At 44.1% G+C, this 13,145-nt stretch overlaps 1 protein-coding gene across 1 annotated transcript; it reads left to right on the top strand.

The window, feature by feature from the left end:
* The first annotated feature begins 210 nt into the window (after positions 1–210).
* Positions 211–2,340, top strand: LOC123108366 (luminal-binding protein). The gene is made up of 5 exons (XM_044530171.1): positions 211–317; positions 400–721; positions 875–1,341; positions 1,418–1,589; positions 1,622–2,340. Exons 1-5 carry the CDS (start codon positions 266–268, stop codon positions 1,959–1,961), a joined length of 1,353 nt encoding a protein of 450 aa, XP_044386106.1. The 5' UTR covers positions 211–265; the 3' UTR covers positions 1,962–2,340.
* The last annotated feature ends 10,805 nt before the right edge of the window (positions 2,341–13,145 follow it).

Raw genomic sequence — 13,145 nt, 5'->3', positions numbered from 1 at the left:
CCAATGAGATTGGGTCCTCCTAGATTAAATGAAGTTTTAGGTTTATCCTATTGTTTTTTACAGAGATGTAGGTTTATATTTGAACGTGACTAGTTTTGCTTGAACTGACGCATTGATTACAGATTGGTGTTGGAGTATGACGCGGCCTGCAAAGATCCTACGGTCCTCGATGACGCAGTGACATGGATCGTTGTGCCGGTCACGCACGATCGCTGCTAGAGGCATTGATAACTCCGCCAAAACACGCCGAGAAACAGAAACTCCAATGGCGGCGACTCGTCGGATCTACCTAGGCGTTCTACTGCTCCTGGCCGTGGGTCTGCCTCATCTCCCTCTGATATCGATTGAACTCCGGCTGCGTCCTCGCCTAATTCGTTAATTTGATTTTCATGAATGCAGCGGCATCGACGACGTCGGGAGCGGCGGCGTTTGGCCTACCGCGGGGCCTGAGGCCCGGGCACTGCGCCTCCGTGTTCCGGACGTATGACACGGTCTCTCCGTTCATGACGGGCAACACGACGGCCATCCACCTCGGCAACACCAAGTCCTGCGTCGCCGGCTACGGGGGCCGCCTGGATCCCCACACCGCGTACCAGTTCTGCATCCCCTCCTGGGTCGCCTTCACAGGCAACGGTACCCTCGTCGGCGAGGCCGCCATGAACCACGCCGCCGTCAGCCCTGGGACGGCCGTCTCCGGCTTCAAGCGCCTCCTTGGCATCAGGCAAGTAGTTTTCTTACTTGCTTTGGTTGGTTCTAGATCTTAGCTTGCATGGTACAATTGGTTGATCCAGTTGTCTCTCTTTTTCCGCGGCGAATGGATTGGGTTGGATGGATCCTTTGGTTTGACTCTTGATCCTGATTCTTTTGTTGCTAGGATGTACAACGAGATGGTAAAGAGAGAGGCGGAGCTAGTGCCGTACCACTTCACCGAGCAGCTGGGAAGATGCGGCATCGAGATGGAGATTGAGGAAGGCAACGTGAAGAGATTCCTCCCCGAAGATGTCGCCAGCATCCTTGTAGCCGAGCTGAAGCGAATGGCGGAAGCGCATCTGGGCCGCGAGATCAGGTACGCCGTGGTCACTGTCCCCGGGCACTTCAACGGCCTTCAACACAGTTCGCTCGTCATGGAAGCTGCCCAGTGGCGTGGTGGCTTCCGTACTGCCAAGCTTGTGGACGAGCAGGTCGCGGCGGCGGCTGCGTACCGCCTTCATGAGAAGAGGGGCGACCGCAAGGTCATCCTCGTCTTCCATCTCGGCGGCCGCACTTGCCACGCCGCCAAGTTCAGGTTCAAGGATGGCTCGGGCCATCTCTTGGACGAACACCATGATCCCTACCTGGGCGGTACGCACTCATATATACACATCTCAAGGCAACAAATGGAAGAAACTAAAATTTTGGTTGAATTCATTTTGTGCAGGTGACGACTTCACCGGCAGGCTTGTGGACTATTTCGTGGAGCTGATCAAGGAGAAGCATCTCCGGGACATCCGTGGGGATGAGGGCGCTCTCAGGAAGCTGAGGGCGGACTGCGAGAGGGCCAAGAAGCTACTGAGCGACCCAGAGGGTGTTCTTATGAGGAGCTCACACGAGCCAAGTTCGAGGAGCGGATATCTACGAGGAGCTCACACGAGGAGCTCACACGAGCCAAGTTCGAGGAGCTGAACCGTGCCCTCATGGAGAGAGCAATGGAAATAGTGGAGACGGTGGTGATGGGAGGTGCTCCCACTTCCGAGATGCAGAGCCGCAAGGACGCCATCGACGAGGTCATTCTCGTCGGTGGCAGTGTGAGGATCCCCATGCTTGGGCAGCTCCTCGGGGATTATTTCAATGGCAGGGGGCTAATCAGGGACGAGGACGCGGTAATCCGGGGTGCTGCTCTTCTGTCACGTCCCGAGTCTGCTAGATACGTGGAGGAATGCTACTATGGAGGAGTGTCAGGGCCTCTCTGGTTGGCAAAATAAACACACAAATAGGATATATACCGGGCGGTCTATCCTCCCCTGATTTTCACCGGGCGGTCTATCCTCCCCTATTTTCAATCACTAGCAAATATGCCCGTGCGTTACAACGAGAGAAAACAACCCTCACACGCCTTTACCCATTGAGCATGATTAAAGACCTCACCCTTGTGTCCCTAAAATAATAAATATGATTAATGCCTCATCCTCAGGTTCACATCCTCCATTTCAATACAACATTAGACACATGTTTCTGCTTGCCGTTTTTGCCGTCCTTGCCGCCGATGGTCGCAGCACCAGTTGTCCCTCATCAAGGTTGGCCAGGTCGATTGTTGAGCTGCCTTCATGTCCGAGGAAGATCAAGAGCCGTGAACAAAGTTTTTTTTTATTATCTGGGTAATATAATATGGAAAATCAATGCACATAATATATGTCCGTGTCATCATGTAAATTGAGTAGTTTGTGTAAGATAGACTATAAAACCTTAGTTGGACTCCTCATGTATTTTGACAGGAGTCACTGGGCCGAGTCAGACTGGTTGTACGTGAAGATGCGACAGAGTAAAAGATTCTTTCCATATCTCTAGTTTAATTAATTAAACTAAAACAATGCATCAGGTGGGCATATTTAAAAAACTCGCCAAGTTGTATTAATAGGTATAGATTAAAACAATTTAGCTACAGTACCTTCCATTTTTTTAAAAATCTTGTTTTAAAAAACGGTTTGACTTTTCAAATTCTTTTTTTGCGCGGGAAAGACTTTTCAATTTCAAAACTCAAACAATATTTGTTTTTAAAAATGTTTGCAAATTCGAAAACTAATCACAACAGTAGTAGTTCTAGAACTTGTTTGTGTTTTAAAAAATAGTCAGGTTTAAAAAATGTTCCTTTTTAAAAAGAAATGTTCGAGTTTCATTTTTTTATTACCAACTTTGAAAAAAATTCGTGTTAAAAAATATATTCACTTAAAAAAAGTTTTTCTCTCAGTATCTGACGCGACTATGAGCTTAATTTTAAATTTCACACTGCTAATTAAACACCAAGTCTTATTTAGTCTAGTGGCTTGCATTCTAAGCTATCAAGCGTGAGCAGCTGGGTTTGATCCCTCATGGTGCAGTGTTTTTTCTTGAAATTTCTTTTATTGGCACGGGCTGTGTGTATGCTAATGGGCCGGCCCATTGCTGCTCTGTACGTCCTGTGATATTTTTTTTTGACAAAAACCAATCGGGAGAAGGAGAAAGCGCCCGCATGAGGAAACACGAAAATTTTCTGGGTCCCACCGTAAACCTAAAAAACTGGAGAAACAATCCCCCTTTAATATTAGGTAAGAAATGTTGCAAGTGATCTCCTTCGTACGACGTACATAGTCTTTTTTTTGCGGGGTACGACGTACATAGTCAACCCGTAGGTGTAGCATTGCTCGTATATATGAAGGATATGCAGATACGTACATGGGGTTCGTAGGAACTATCTTTTATACTTAATAATTGGAGGCACCCCGATTTAATGCACTAGGGTTTACGCCACGATTCTTGCCACAGATCCGAAATCCGTTTGGGGCTCCGGAGAGGGGATCTTTCGTTCTTCGTCATCACCAACCCTTCTCCATTGCCAATACCATGACGCTCCTCATAGGATTGAGTAATTCCTTCGTAGGCTTGCTGGTCGATGAGGAATTGGATGAGATTCATCATGTAATCGAGTTAGTTTTGTTAGGGCATGATCCCTAGTATTCACTATGTTCTTAGATTGATGTTGCTATGACTTTGTCATGCTTAATGCTTGTCACTTTGGGCTCGGGTGCCATGATTTCAGATCTGAACCGTTTATGAATTCATCATTATATCCATGTTTTAGATCCGATCTTGCAAGTTATAGTCACCTACTACAGTTATGATCCGGCAACCCCGGAGTGACAACAACCGGGCCCACTCCCGCTGATGAGTGTAGGTTTGAGGAGTTCATGTATTCACTATGTGTTAATGCTTTATTCTGGTTCTCTATTAAAAGGAGGCCTTAATATCCATTAGTTTCCAATATGGACCCCGCTGTCACGGGAGGATAGGACAAAAGATGTCATGCAAGTTCTTTTAATAAAGTATGTATGACTATTTACAGAATACTCCCTCCGTCCCAAAATTCTTGTCTTAGATTTGTCTAAATACAGATGTATCAAGTCACGTTTTAGTATTAGGTATATCCGCATCTAGACAAATCTAAAACAAGAATTTTGAGACGGAGGAAGTACATGCCTACATTATATCGATGAATTGGAGCTAGTGCCGTATGACCCTAGGTTATAACTGTCACATGATGAATATCATCCAACAAGTCACAGATCCAATGCCTATAAATTTATCCTTATTAATTTTGCCACGGGAGGGTATTGGACTATTCCTGAACCACCGCCTAAACCCACTCAGAAGAAGAGGGGTATATTATATCTCAGTCCCGAAGATATGTAAGAGGCAAAAAAATCTATGAAGGAAAAATGTATTAAAGCTGAGGATGTTGAAAATTTATCTCCTATTGAAGAAATACATGGGATTAATACACCACCAATGCCTAAGGTGGTAGAGGTAAATTCTCGTATGAAGTTCAATGAAAATGACAATCCTCACAATATGCATCCTAGCCAATGCATTTATGAGTTTGAAAATTATATTAGAAAACAAGATCACTTCAATGCAAATGTTACGAAACAATTAAAATATAATTCTGATATGATTGCTCGCTTGAGTGACTTGTTATTTAGAATATCAAATGATTTTAGAGGTGTTGGAAAACATGCTTCTATGATTCAAACTCAATTAGAACAAGTTGCTAAATCTCAAAGAGAATTACTTGATGAAATGAATCATAATATGAATGACTTTGCTATTAGAGTTACAACTAGAGGAGGTAAAATGACTCAGGAACCACTTTATCCCGAGGGACACCCTAAAAGAATTGAACAAGATTCACAAAGAGCTAACACTAGTGCACCTAGTCCTTCTAGAAAGAAAAAGAAAAAGAAAAATGATAGGACTATGCACACTTCTAGTGAACCTGAAATAGAGAAACCTCCTGATAATGAAAATGAAGTTTCTATCTCAGATGCTGAAACTCAATCTGGTAATGAACACTCACCTAATGATAATGAAAAAGATAATGATGAGGTTCATGAAGACTCTCAATCAACCAATGATAAAGAACCAGATAATGATGTTGAGATAGAACCACCTGTTGATCTTGATAACCCACAACCTAAGAATAAAAGATATGACAAAAGAGACTTCGTGGCTAGAAAACACGGTAAAGAAAGAGAACCGTGGGTTCAAAAAACTATGCCTTTTCCACCCAAGTCAACTAAAAAGAATGATGATAAAGAATTTGAGCGCTTTGCTACTCTCTTGACTGATATCCTTAAAATCCATCCTTATGCAAAGTATATGAAAGACGACATCATCACTAATAAGAGAAAAATACCGGAAGCTGAAATATCCACTATGCTTACTAATTATACTTTTAAAGATGGAGTACCTAAAAAACTTGGAGATCCGGGTATATCAACTATACCTTGCTCCATCAAAAATAATTATGTGAAAACTGCTTTGTGATTTAGGAGTTGGTATTAGTGTTATGCCTTTCTCTTTATATAAAAGACTTAACTTGAATAAACTCACACCTACTGAAATATCTTTGCAAATGGCTAACAAATCAACTGCTATACCCATTGGTATCTGTGAGAATGTGCCCGTTGTTGTTGCTAATGTTACTATTTTGACTGTTTTGTTATACTTGAGATGTCTGACGACAACAACATGTCGATTATCCTTGGTAGACCCTTCTTGAATACTGCAGGGGCTGTTATTGATTACAATAAAAGCAAGGTCACTTTTCATATCAATGGTAATGAGCATACGGTGCATTTTCCGAAAAAACAATTCCAAGTGAATGGTATTAATGTTATTGACAAATCTCCGACAATCACTATTGGAAGTTTTCAAATACCTCTACCTACTGTCAAAAAGAAATATGAAATGCTTATTGTTGGGGAAATGCATATCCCTATTGAGGCAACTTAGTGATTTACGAAAGTTCTTCGGTTTCATGCTAATTGAAAGTGGTTGTTGATAAGACTTGATCAACCTTATTAATGGATCATTTTTGAACGGTATGAAGTTGATGAATTTAGTAAGCACTACTTTCTATCCCTACTTTTTATTCTCTGTTTTTATTAGTTAAATAAAATAAAATGCCATGTTTTGTCTGTTTTCTGAATTTCCCGTACAATAAAAAAATGACCTAAAAATGAAAGTTCTCATAATGCCCTGAAAATTGTATATGTTTTTTCCTGAATATTTAGGATTTTTTGGTGCAAAAATAACAAGAGGGGGGGTGCACCAGGTGGGCACAACCCACCTGGGCACGCCAGCACCCCCTGGCGCACCCTAGGGGGCTTGTGGTCCCCACGTGAGCCCCCTCACTTATCTCTTTAGCCCACATTGTCACCTACCTCCAGAAAAAATCACTCTTGCTCTCTCTCCCGTGTTCTTGCTCATTTTGCTGCCAATTTTGATCTCTTTGCTCGAAGCTCCATTTCCGAAACTGTTTCGGGAGATTGTTGCTTGATATGTGACTCCACCATTTGTCCAATTAGTTTTTGTTTTAGTGGTTTATACTTGGTGCTGTTGTAGATGTGCTTGCATGTTTAATTCTTAGTGTTCTAAGTAGTTTGAATGCTTGCTATGGCCTCTGTGTATCCCTATGAGTAGTTGCTATTAGTTTTGTGAAGCTTTGTTGGAAAAAATTGTGAACTAAAAATTCAGATTTTTGTTCATAGGAAAAATTGTACGCGGACATGAATATCTTCAGGAAATATGGCTCAAGGAAGAACTCCAAGGGTGTTATAGGGGAGTCTTCTGACAATGATCTTCACCCTCAGAGGTTGGCAGAGGTACGGCCGTGCGAATGGCCGCACATCCTGTTCCTACAAGAAGCTGGAATTCATGACGAGTTCATGCAATTCATTGCCATTGCCGGTCTCACCGACTTCATCGCAGATGAGTATGACCAGCACCAAATCCTCACAAATATGTTTGTTCAAAGCTTTACTTTCTTGCCTAGAAATAATCCTCCTGAAGTGAGCTTTGATTTATACGCTGAAAATCATCAGATACCACTTACTGAGTTTTGTGACATATGCTTGATCCCTTCTGACGGGAGCTTGGCCGAGCATAGGCCGGCTGAGTTTGAGGATTTTGTCGCACTTTGACAGTTTGTGATGAGAGGAGAGTGTCGGCCATCACTGCCGGTGGTTTACATTTCTCTGTTGTCCGTTACTTTGCATATTTCATTACCAAATGATTGCTTGCTAGGGAGAAGGTGGGAGCACTTAGTTCACCAGACCTTGCTGTTTTACGTCGTGCCATTGAGGACGACAACATGTATAGCTTGGGGGCTATCGTGACTCGTCGCCTACACCTTAATAAATCTCAGGGTAAAATACATGATGGGATTTATGGTACTCATTTGGCGGCTCACTTCGAGGTTGAGATACGCCCTCATGATTTCTCTCTTACCACAGTTTACCTAGATCATGTAGCCATGGATCACCATCCCTTTCTTACACATGATCGTCCTAACATTGCCATTCCTTATAACTTGGTCTATAACGTTGACACTCGTGATGTTATCCCCTTGCCTGCACCTGCTTTGTTTGATTCTGTTGCCAGGGGTGGATACCGGATTATGCCTGCAGACATCCTCGCCTACTGGAACGCTCACGCTGCTGCAGAGGCTACGCAGGCACCTCCACAGTGGGATCAGTGGATGCCGCTCCTCAACAATGGGATGAGTGGATGCCTGGTCCTCAGGATCCATACTACCCTCCAGGCTACTGATTTACTACCAACTTAGGCCAAAAGCCTAAGCTTGGGGGAGTACGTGTTTCTCACCGACATTATATTCATGTTCACATATTATTCCATTTGTCGATGTTCACACTTTTTCATTGTATCATCCATGCTTAGATTTATTTTCTTGCTTTCTTCTTGTGTGTTTAAAAAAACTTTAGAAAAACCAAAAAAATTAGTTGTAGTTAATTTACTTTCTATGCATGCTTAGTAGTAGTACTAAAAAGAAAATCCAAAAAGATTTCCTTGTTCTTCTTTTGCTTGTTGGGAGCTTTCCCGTGTAAATAGTTTTTCTCATTTTTTCTTATTATTTTCTTGTTGAAGAAAAGAAAAAACTCCAAAAATATTTCAGTGTGTTTCTCTGAATTTCTTTTCTTTTATCCGAGTTGTACCGAGGAGAAGACCACGATGAAAATGTTGAGTGGCTCTCATCCTATATACCTAAAAGATTGATCCCCACTAACCTATTTATCTTAACATGCAAGCATGCCACATCAACATACAATTATGGATGGGATAAGGCCCACATTAACATGCAACCTGTTGGGGAACGTTGCAGAAAACAAAAAATTTCCTACTCGTTTCACCAAGATCATCTAGGAGTTCATCTAGCAACGAGTGATTAGATGCATCTACATACCTTTGTAGATCGCGCACGGAAGCGTTCAAAAGAACGGTGATGATGTAGTCGTACTCGACGTGATCCAAATCACCGATGACCAGCGCCGAATGGACGGCACCTCCGCGTTCAACACACGTACGGGACGGGAGACGTCTCCTCCTTCTTGATCCAGCAAGGGGGGAGGAGAGGTTGATGAAGATCCAGCAGCACGATGGCGTGGTGGTGGATGCAGGGCGTCACAGCAGCAGGGCTTCGCCGAGACTACGAGGGAGAGACGTAACGGGGGGAGATGGAGGCGCCAGGGGCTGGTGTGAAATCCCTCCTCTTCCCCCCACTATATATAGGGGTGCCAGGGGGGCGCCGGCCCTAGTAGATGAGATCTACTAGGGGGGGCGGCGGCCAAGGGGAGGTTTCCCTCCCCCCCAAGGCACCTAGGGGTGCCTTCCACCACATGGACTCTTCCATGGTGGAAACCCTAGGCGCATGGGCCTATAGGGGCTGGTGCCCTTGGCCCATCTAGGCCAAGGCGCACCCCCTACAGCCCATGTGGCCCCCCGGGACAGGTGGCCCCACCCGGTGGACCCCCGGGACCCTTCCGGTGGTCCCGGTACAATACCGATAACCCCGAAACTTGTCCCGATGCCCGAAATAGCACTTCCTATATATAATTCTTTACCTCTGGACCATTCCGGAACTCCTCGTGACGTCCGGGATCTCATCCGGGACTCCGAACAACATTCGGGTTTCTGCATATACATATCTTCATAACCCTAGCGTCACCGAACCTTAAGTGTGTAGACCCTACGGGTTCGGGAGACAAGCAGACATGACCGAGACGACTCTCTGGTCAATAACCAACAGCGGGATCTGGATACCCATGTTGGCTCCCACATGCTCCACGATGATCTCATCGGATGAACCACGATGTCGAGGATTCAATCAATCCCGTACGCTATTCCCTTTGTCTATCGATATGTTACTTGCCTGAGATTCGATCGTCGGTATCCCAATACCTCGTTCAATCTCGTTACCGGCAAGTCACTTTACTCGTACCGTAATGCATGATCCCGTGACCAGACACTTGGTCACTCTGAGCTCATTATGATGATGCATTACCGAGTGGGCCCAATGATACCTCTCCGTCATACGGAGTGACAAATCCCAGTCTTGATCCATGTCACCCAACAGACACTTTCGGAGATACCCCTAGTCTACCTTTATAGTCACCCAGTTACGTTGTGACGTTTGGCATACCCAAAGCACTCCTACGGTATCCGGGAGTTACACGATCTCATGGTCTAAGGAAAGATACTTTGACATTGGAAAACTCTAGCAAACGAACTATACGATCTTGTGCTATGTTTAGGATTGGGTCTTGTCCATCACATCATTCTCCCAATGATGTGATCTCGTTATCAATGACATCCGGTGTCCATAGTCAGGAAACCATGACTATCTGTTGATCAATGAGCTAGTCAACTAGAGGCTCACTAGGGACATGTTGGTGTCTGTTATTCACACATGTATTACGATTTCCGGATAACACAATTATAGCATGAATAAAGACAATTATCATGAACAAGGAAATATAATAATAATGCTTTTATTATTGCCTCTAGGGCATATTTCCAACAGTCTCCCACTTGCACTAGAGTCAATAATCTAGTTACATTGTGATGAATCGAACACCCATGGAATTCTGGTGTTGATCATGTTTTGCTCTAGGGAGAAGTTTAGTCAACGGATCTGCTATATTCAGGTCCGTATGTACTTTACAAATCTCTATGTCTCCATCTTGAACATTTTCACGAATGGAGTTGAAGCGACGCTTGATGTGCCTTGTCTTCTTGTGAAACCTGGGCTCCTTGGCAAGTGCAATAGCTCCAGTGTTGTCATAGAAGAGCTTGATCGGCCCCGACGCATTGGGTATGACTCCTAGGTCGGTGATGAACTCCTTCACCCATATTGCTTCATGTGCTGCCTCCGAGGCTGCCATGTACTCCGCTTCACATGTAGATCCCGCCACGACGCTTTGCTTGCAACTGCACCAGCTTACTGCCCCACCATTCAAAATATACACGTATCCGGTTTGTGACTTAGAGTCATCCAGATCTGTGTCGAAGCTAGCGTCGACGTAACCCTTTACGACGAGCTCTTCGTCACCTCCATAAACGAGAAACATTTCCTTAGTCCTTTTCAGGTACTTCAGGATATTCTTGACCGCTGTCCAGTGTTCCTTGCCGGGATTACTTTGGTACCTTCCTACCAAACTGACGGCAAGGTTAACATCAGGTCTGGTACACAGCATGGCATACATAATAGAACCTATGGCTGAGGCATAGGGGATGACGCTCATCTCTTCTATATCTTCTGCCGTGGTCGGACATTGAGCTGAGCTCAATTTCATACCTTGTAACACAGGAAAGAACCCCTTCTTGGATTGATCCATATTGAACTTCTTCAATATCTTATCAAGGTATGTGCTTTGTGAAAGACCTATGAGGCGTCTCGATCTATCTCTATAGATTTTGATGCCTAATATATAAGCAGCTTCTCCAAGGTCCTTCATTGAAAAACTTTTATTCAAGTAGGCCTTGATGCTGTCCAAGAGTTCTATATCATTTCCCATCAAAAGTATGTCATCTACATATAATATGAGAAATGCTACAGAGCTCCCACTCACTTTCTTGTAAACGCAGGCTTCTCCATAAGTCTGTGTAAACCCAAACGCTTTGATCATCTCATCAAAGCGAATGTTCCAACTCTGAGATGCTTGCACCAGCCCATAAATCGAGCGTTGAAGCTTGCACACTTTGTCAGCATTCTTAGGATCGACAAAACCTTCCGGCTGCATCATATACAATTCTTCCTTAAGGAAACCATTAAGGAATGCCGTTTTGACGTCCATTTGCCATATTTCGTAATCATAGAATGCGGCAATTGCTAACATGATTCGGACGGACTTCAGCTTCGCTACCGGTGAGAAAGTCTCATCGTAGTCAACCCCTTGAACTTGTCGATAACCCTTAGCGACAAGCCGAGCTTTATAGATGGTCACATTACCATCCGCGTCTGTCTTCCTCTTAAAGATCCATTTATTTTCTATGGCTCGCCGCTCAACGGGAAAGTCAGTCAAAGTCCATACTTTGTTTTCATACATGGATCCTATCTCGGATTTCATGGCTTCTAGCCATTTGTCGGAATCCGGGCCCGCCATCGCTTCTTCATAGTTCGAAGGTTCACCGTTGTCTAACAGCATGATTTCCAAGACAGGGTTGCCGTACCACTCTGGTGCGGAACGTGTCCTTGTGGACCTTCGAATTTCAGTAGGGGCCTGATCAGAAGTATCTTGATCATTGTCATTAACTTCCTCTCTAGTCGGTGCAGGCACCTCAGGAACATTTTCTTGAGTTGCGCCATTTTCCGGTTCAAGAGGTAATACTTCATCAAGCTCTACTTTCCTCCCACTTACTTCTTTCGAGAGAAACTCTTTCTCCAGAAAGGACCCATTCTTGGCAACAAAGATCTTGCCTTCGGATCTGAGGTAGAAGGTGTACCCAATAGTTTCTTTTGGGTATCCTATGAAGACGCATTTTTCCGACTTGGGTTCGAGCTTTTCAGGTTGAAGTTTCTTGACATAAGCATCGCATCCCCAAACTTTTAGAAATGACAGCTTAGGTTTCTTCCCAAACCATAATTCATACGGTGTCGTCTCAACGGATTTCGACGGAGCCCTATTTAAAGTGAACGCGGCAGTCTCTAAAGCATAGCCCCAAAAGGATAGCGGTAAATTGGTAAGAGACATCATAGATCGCACCATATCTAATAGAGTGCGATTACGACGTTCGGACACACCATTACGTTGAGGTGTTCCAGGCGGCGTGAGTTGTGAAACTATTCCACATTTTCTTAAGTGTGTGCCAAACTCGTGACTCAAGTATTCTCCTCCACGATCTGATCGTAGAAACTTGATTTTCCTGTCACGTTGATTTTCAACCTCACTCTGAAATTCCTTGAACTTTTCAAAGGTTTCAGACTTGTGTTTCATTAAGTAGATATACCCATACCTACTTAAATCATCAGTGAGGGTGAGAACATAACGATAGCCACCGCGAGCCTCAACACTCATTGGACCGCACACATCACTATGTATGATTTCCAATAAGTCGGTTGCTCGCTCCATTGTTCCTGAGAACGGAGTCTTGGTCATTTTACCCATAAGGCATGGTTCGCATGTGTCAAATGATTCATAATCAAGAGACTCTAAACGTCCATCAGCATGGAGCTTCTTCATGCGTTTGACACCTATGTGACCAAGGCGGCAGTGCCACAGGTATGTGGGACTATCATTATCAACCTTACTTCTTTTGGTACTCACATTATGAACATGTGTAGCATCACGTTCGAGATTCATAAAGAATAAACCATTCACCATAGGAGCATGACCATAAAACATATCTCTCATAAAAATGGAACAACCATTATTCTCAGATTTAAAAGAGTAGCCATCTCGAATTAAACGAGATCCCGATACAATGTTCATGCTCAAAGCTGGCACTAAATAACAATTATTAAGGTTTAAAACTAATCCCGAAGGGAGATGCAGAGGTAGCATGCCGACGGCGACCACATTGACCTTGGAAGCATTCCCGACGCGCATCGTCACCTC

The sequence above is a fragment of the Triticum aestivum genome, chromosome 5A (genome assembly GCF_018294505.1).
Source record: "Triticum aestivum cultivar Chinese Spring chromosome 5A, IWGSC CS RefSeq v2.1, whole genome shotgun sequence".
NCBI lineage: Eukaryota > Viridiplantae > Streptophyta > Magnoliopsida > Poales > Poaceae > Triticum > Triticum aestivum.
The sequence above is the reverse complement of the archived record's forward strand: the minus strand, read 5'-3'. Positions and strand labels throughout refer to the sequence as shown.

Excerpts from the sequence above, each read along its gene's own strand:
- LOC123108366 (XM_044530171.1), top strand. The coding sequence starts at position 266 with ATGGCGGCGACTCGTCGGATCTACCTAGGCGTTCTACTGCTCCTGGCC. Across the intron at positions 318-399 it reads TCTACTGCTCCTGGCCGTGG|CGGCATCGACGACGTCGGGA; the intron begins GTCTGCCTCATC and ends TCATGAATGCAG. Across the intron at positions 1,590-1,621 it reads CTTATGAGGAGCTCACACGA|CTCACACGAGGAGCTCACAC; the intron begins GCCAAGTTCGAG and ends ATCTACGAGGAG.